The following is a 7,260-nucleotide window of genomic DNA, read 5'->3' on the forward strand; positions in this document are numbered from 1 at the left end:
GGTATGAATAGAATGCTTCTCAGACCTAAGTGTTTTAAGTGTTTACAACTGGGTGACAATATTGCAAACAAAAACACAAATACTGAGCCATCCCACACTCTGGCTCTCCTTTATTGAGAGGAAAAACGATATAGAAGAAAGGGGGGAAAAAAGGAGGTATGTTAAGGGGAACGTGGCTTGTGCAGTATCTGCCTTTGATTAATTCGTGAGGGAAAAAAACAGGATACTTTCTTTTAAAGAGAATCAAAATGTAGGATCGTTTTTCCTATAATTCAGCACACAAAAGTTTCTGTTTGGACTTTTATAAACTCTGCTGACATGGAGAAAACAAAAGCTTTTATATAGGGGTTTGACATAGGCATGAACCAGGAGGCACAGGGAAATCTGAGACAACTGCCATATGTATGACATATGTGCTGTGCAATATCCAGCGAGAGATCTGTTCTTTGAGTGTGCGCCAACAGCAATGTTTCTGTACATGATTATGAAAGGCCCGAGAGAGCAAGAAATTTCTGAAACGCTCACGATTATCAGCACCCTCTCGGTGGTATACCACTTTGAAGAGAACAGGCTTTTGTTATGCACCTATTGCATGCTTATAAGAGCGTCTTTGGGAAATTATCCAGTGACATTTTTGGCACAGTCAACTGTGCATATGTTCATTGTGGCAAGGTGATTAATCAGACGCTGCCTGGCCGATTGGCAGTTTGCTTTCATGGCAATTAGATTACCATGAGCAGTCCCTGCTGAGCATTCAGTGATCACGTTCCTTTTTGTTTGGTGCATGGAATGTTTCTTGACATGAATACAATAGTGCTTCTAGCTCAACCTGCAGCAAGGTGGAAGGTCACTGGTGAGAATGTGCTGAGAACTATTATTTCTTTACACATAGCAAGAATGGAATTCAGACTGAGTTAAAATGTGAAGCAAAATAACTTTAACAATGCTTCAGTGCTCTCAATATACTCTTAAAGTTGATGGTAGTGTTGGAAAATGCACTGCACAATACAAAACTGTGTTTTTATTTCATCCTTTTACCTTTTCATACCATTCGCACAGAATGGCACAAAGGCTGTATTTATGCATTTATTTATACATATTGTGGCATTATCACCATCATGACTCGGCCATTTGAATCATTCTGTTATGGTGATGTACTGTAAAACCCATTGTTTTGTTCACCCATAGGAGGCGCTGGTGTTTTCATATGGAACAGGTGGCCTACATACACTTCCACTGCATTTGGTGAGGTTCCTGTGGCTGCCTGCTTTGAATGTTATATAGCCCTATAGGCGACTGGTTCCAATTGGTAGCCCCCATCCAATCCTTTCCCTCAGATTCCTCTTACATGTTAGGTTTTATATGCCACACTGTGTAACACAACACCAACCCCTGTCTTGCTGACGTGGTGTGGTCAAGGTCTTAGATCCTGAACATATAGATCTGCTTATTGGTTAAAGTCCCGAAGACAAATTGACCTTTGCCATCTCGTGTTGACGGTTTTCTTGTGCACGTTTCAGTAGCAAGTCATCCTTCATGCTTTGACCATCTTTGACCATTTTGTCCGTCTGTACTTGTGCTGTGTTGTAAATGTAAGTGTTTGCATGTGTTTGCTTTTTAGACAGCTGTGGCTGTAAATTGATGCCTTAGAATAACACAATAACTTCATGTTCATTTTCATTCTAGCCTCAACATCTTTAACTGCTACACATGGAAACACTACAGAGTCACACCATACTCACAACATAAACCGCTGTCTCTTCTTTTTTTGGCTTCTCAGGGCAGCGACAGTGAGTATGAGGTGGACCCTAACCGTCAGAAGACCCACTCCTTCGTCAACCACTACATAAGTGATCCTACCTACTACAACTCCTGGCGTCGCCAACAGAAAGGCATATCCCGGGCGCAGGCCTACAGCTACACAGAGTCAGAGTCAGGAGAGCCGGATCACTGCGCCCCACCACCGCTGCCCCCTCTACCTCCACTGCCCCCCCAGCTGAGTTCACCAAGCCCTCAGCCTCAGCAGGCTCAGGGCCAGCCCCAGGGCCAAGGCAGCCTCTTTAGACCCAAAGGTAGCCGGACTCCCACCCCCTCCCAGCAGAGCTCCAACCCTCCGAGCCAGCACAGCACCTTGTACAGGCCCCCCAGCAGTCTAGCCCCTGGCTCACGGGCCCCTATTGCTGGCTTTTCCTCTTTTGTGTGAAAAATACTGAGGACATAGAAACTTCTGAAAATACCTACCCAACTTGTGTTGAAGAAGAACATAGCATTGCAGTCAGCCCAATCAAGTCGCTCATTCTTTATTTTCATCATCAATTTATTTTTCATAACTTACATGTTTTTTTTTTTTGTGAGCTTGGATGTATCAAAACATTATGATACTTTTTGAGGCGTTTTTTTGTCTAATGTGTGAAAATGTGCCAGTGTAAACTTTGGTTTCGCTCACCGGCTGATAAAAACAAAAAAAAGGTCTCTGCAACATCTATTCACTTTTATTTTGTTAGTTGAAATACTTGCATGGCTTTATCATTTATTTCCTTCTTTTTACTTTTTTAAACTCATTCAGTGGTAATATCTGATTCTGTACAAAGTCACTAGAATCTTTGAAAACACACACACACACACACACACACACACACATATAAATATATATATATATACATATATATAAATATTCTATAGTAGACATGCCTAGAAGACAAAATCAAGTCATTGCTGACTCTACTTTGACGAAGACTGATATGACAATATGATGGAGCCATATTGTGGAAGTTAAAGAACAATTATTTGTTTGGACTGGATGTAAAAACAAAAAGCTGCCAGCGTAAAGGTGGAATTTATGCCAAATCGAAGACATTTAATGTGCTGGTTGTGAGAGTTTTAAAATGACATTGAAGAAGCAATCATGGATTAAAATGGAAAAACTCTCTGGCCTATAACATACACATACATAAAAAAAAAAGTCAGACAGCATTTGGCCATAGTAGTAGGTCAAATGTCAGTGACTGCGGCGTGCCTGAAGGATCCTGCAGATATATGAAAAGAGTGTATATCTGTTTAAGTGGAAGTGTTTAAGTCTGTTTTTTGTGAGTGTGTTACAGTGGATCGAAGATGCCTTGATAGAGAAACACATATTTATGATCTCTGGCACCAATTGTGAATGGACTGTTGATGGTGCCCCGAGACTTTGGCATCGTGTTGCCTCATGTGGGCCGGGAATCAGTTTGCATACAAAACCCATATCTCATATTTCACTTTTTGCTGGCTCAGATAAACACTCACGAGTCCGATTCTACTGAAATGCTTTGGAATCCAATTAAGAGGTGAAGTCTCAAAACTGTCATCAGGAACTGTTATAAGGGAGCACAGCTGCTAGTTCTACAGTGTGATTTTGATAAGAGACCAAGAGGATTCCCACCACCCCCCTGTTTTCTTCCCTGCTGAGATAACTTTTTGCTGTCACTGATCACTATCGCTGGGCAGCGCCGAGCCTGCACCAAGAGATGATGTCATTGAATTGCCTCACCTCTTTTCCTTTTATGTAAACAACCACTCTGTAATATTCAGGTGTGACTGTATTGTCCCAGATGCAATTACGTGTGTGCGCGTGTGCATGTGTGTGTGCGTGGTCACTCTTCTCGTGTGTAAGCTTACAGATCATTCACTTTATGTCTGTTTATAAAGAGATTGTTCTGCAGCAACTGTAAACCTGCCCGGAGTAACGCCACAGAGGGCTGACGTGGTCCAACCACCTGCCAGGCGCACTCATAACGCTATAGTGAAGACTCAGTGGTGTGTTCTTAGTTTTCATAGTTCAAAAAGCAGAAAAAAAATGTCATCTACTTTTTTTTTTTTCAATTATTTGTGGGGTGATTTCATTGTACGCAACAAAAGCTTATCATGCAGAATCTGAATGAATATATGATCACAGTACATTTCTGAAATAAATTATTTTTCAATGTTAACCGTTCTGGTATTGAATTGTGAAATGTAAAGGGGAGATGGGAGGAAGGGAAACATGCAAACAGTGGTGTTAAAGGGACTTTTTCAGACTAGGCAGAAAAAAAGGCCTTCGTTTAGAAGCAGTAACTCCAACTTTTGCCACAAACCATGACCACATGACCTCTGTAGCTGTGCCACAGTAATCAGCAGATTTCCATTTTCAGTAGCACCCATCTAATCTATTTCCTCTGTAAACCTTCTCAGGCACTCTAGCACAGTAAATAACATACATGGTGATCACAGTAATCTCTTATTCATTCTTATTCAGCTCTAGGTGTGTGCATAATCAACTGATTTCAACATTATTGAGGACCTATGTGCAAATCGTACCACACCCATTGATCACTATCTACTCCATTCCTCTTGTGTGTCTGTTTAAATCTTTCACAATGCCAGTCGTTTAGTTGTTGGCTTACTTCCCAGATCCAGTTAATTGGTTGGTAAACTCTGAATATGCCAGAATATGTGGTAAACACACCAAAACAGCAAATGTTTGAAGACTTTACGTTAACTTTCCAATCTTTGTAGCTTTTAGAATAAAGAAAAAGACTGGACTGATAGACCTCTGAAGCTTCCCTGAGTATCACGCGATGTTGGGCCACATGCTACGTCTAGACATGGTTTCTTCAAACTGGGCATCATGGTTCGTGGAATCACCTGAGTAGTTTTTCTTCAGACACAGAAAGTAGTCCCTTGCTTTCTATTGAAAAAAATGGCCATTGTGCCTCTAAACATGACACAAAAATTTCTGCAAAGTGCAGCGAATACTATTTACTGTAACATGTGATAAAAACCTTAAAAGAAAACAGAGTGCACAACGCCAGAAGCAGTCTGTTTACAAATGAGTTCTGTAAGCACTTGGGATCTGTCCATGGCTAATTATTTAATTAAATCACATCTAACCTTGTGTTACTCAGGGTAGAAATAAATTGGATCATTGAAGATTCTTTGAAATGCTGTTATCTGGTTACAAAGTCCCATCCTGACTTCTTCAGCTTTCTCCTGGTTTCCAGATAACCACAAGTGAGATAACTCAGTCGGGCCTTTGACCCCTGTGACTATACATTAAGTGATACCAATATCTACTCAGGACATAGGTGATGCACTGAAAATATATGTGCAAACATTATATGCAGTAATACAGAAGTACATGTACAGTGTCAGATGGTGTTAGATGCTAATTGTATCACAGTCAGTCACTTGATCCAATGCTAACCTACTAACCACATAGGCATGAGAAGAGAGGAGATTAGATGGGATAGGATTGGACAGGGAATTGGAACAAGAGCGTCCAGAGCACTAATCCCTTTTTTGAAAACACATGGGAAATTTCCCTCCAACAGAAGAATCACAGACCGGAGGTTTTTCACTTGTTGAAATGTTCATTTCCTTCTGTCTCTCTCTTTCTTCTACCCCTCAGGAAATGACTGACAGATAAGAGTGAGTTGGTGGTCCCTTTTTAAAAAGGGAGCCCAAGGTGCTAAATAGCCCTGATGAGTTTGAGAACCCTCAGTTGGAATATTAAAGGATTCAGACAGAAGGTGTAGTTCAAAGGAGTTTGAAACCCTGAATTTAATTGCCTCATTTGTGAGCTTCACTGAGTGTGGCTTGGGGATTTGAAGAGGATATACTGACAGTTGGAGAAAGGATACTAATTTGAGAAATAGGATGTTTCCTCTGTGCTGTTCATAAATGCCTTCCTAATGTATTCTTTGTATCAAGCTTAAATTGTTTTCTGACTTAGTGTACATTATAGGCAAGAGCAGAAAAATGGCCTCAGTCATTTCTGAAAGACCCTTTGCCCCAGAGAACCCCACTGTTCTCGCAGTTTGAAAAGACGCTAACTTTCCACAGTATGTGGGGAAAGTAAGACTTGGGAATGTGAGGCAGCTAAAAAATTGTGACATAAATTGTTTTCAGGACTCATAGTAGGTCACAATTATTTATATCTCAGTTGAGAGGCTTTTTATGAGAAAAGAGAATACCTTTTGTCCCCATTTACTGTAGTCATTTAGGCTGTGTGCAGTATATAACAAAGAACACAGAGCCACACAAGGAAGCAATAAATGAATAAGGGGCCTGCTTCAGGGAAACCTGCCATCAAAGTGTCATGTTCCTGCCTACCCTCGCTGAAGTTCTGACAGACTTAAACAGAGTATGCCGTAAAACAATACACCACTAATTGGCTCATCATGTTGAAATATAAGCCCTAATGATATTTACAGGTGGGAAAATTAGGCTTTGACAGACAGGTGGGCGTCAGTGGAGAATTAAAGTTCACACCTGAGGCCCAGCTTACTATTGTAACCACACCCACGCACACACACATGCTCATTTGTATGTGGCCTGGATGATTTACACATCAGACATTGTAAATTTGCTTTGTGGGTGTGAAATTAAAGGCCATTTTTAATGTAATCTGGAAATTGTCAGGAATAATTGGAGAAAAGGGCACTATGTCTAACCTAATTACCTCCATGGCTATTATGAGATAGTGATCATATAAATCAATGTGCCTGGACCTTTAATTATAGTAATAGGCTACTTTTCAGTGCATTTGTTCTAATACTACAAATTAGAAAAGAGAAGAACATTAACTCCTGTTGTAATTGTGTGCTCTTGCACTAAGTGCACATTTCTGAAATTTAGCATGTTTGAAACCAATAGCAGTCATTTATGTGGTGCTAAAAGGCTAACGTGAGAAAACATACTGATTTAACCATATTAGCATGACCTTTAGTGCATTGTTATTCACCTTCTTCACAAGTTAGATGATACATTGATTCAGTGTATGTATATGATATATGAAGTTCTGTCCACTTTTAACTACTAGTCTATATACAAGCATTTGTAAACGCGAATTTTATCTACATATATATAACAAATAAATGAGTCTAAGACGTTTTTTTTTTTTTTTAAAGCTGTTATTTTATGGAGCTAAATATGGGTGCAACATTACAGAACAGCAGATTTCCTTGTTTCATAACAGCAAGCAAGATTTTATTATTTTTATCTGTGTTTAGATCATGGTTTAGATGTGCCAGTAGGCAAATTCTGTTGCATTTGGGCATAGCAGAGTTTGGCTATAACCAGTTTCCCCTGCCAGCCTCATTTCTAAGGTAGCCCGTGCGGTACAAAAAGCCAGACGGTGGTTGCTTCTCCCTTAAGTGTTCAAATGTTTTACTTCGCAGCAACTAGTCCCTGTCAGCTAGCTTGGGGAACAGCCTTTACCACTCACTGGGTCAGGCTTGGGATACT

The 7,260-nt window shown here is 40.3% G+C and overlaps 1 protein-coding gene across 1 annotated transcript in view; it reads left to right on the forward strand.

Moving 5' to 3' along the window:
* Positions 1-3,965, forward strand: part of sdk2b (sidekick cell adhesion molecule 2b) — a 302,311-nt gene extending 298,346 nt beyond the window's left edge. Inside the window, exons 45-46 of the mRNA XM_085466738.1 lie at positions 1,189-1,245; positions 1,781-3,965. Of these exons, the coding sequence (XP_085322864.1) occupies positions 1,189-1,245; positions 1,781-2,203 (480 nt within the window). The 3' untranslated portion in view covers positions 2,204-3,965. The remainder of the gene's footprint in view (positions 1-1,188; positions 1,246-1,780) is intronic.
* The last annotated feature ends 3,295 nt before the right edge of the window (positions 3,966-7,260 follow it).

This window comes from Copadichromis virginalis, linkage group LG8 (assembly GCF_057382275.1).
Source record: "Copadichromis virginalis isolate Kocher_CV1m ecotype Utaka linkage group LG8, C_Virginalis_male_GT1.1, whole genome shotgun sequence".
NCBI classification, from domain to species: Eukaryota; Metazoa; Chordata; class Actinopteri; order Cichliformes; family Cichlidae; genus Copadichromis; species Copadichromis virginalis.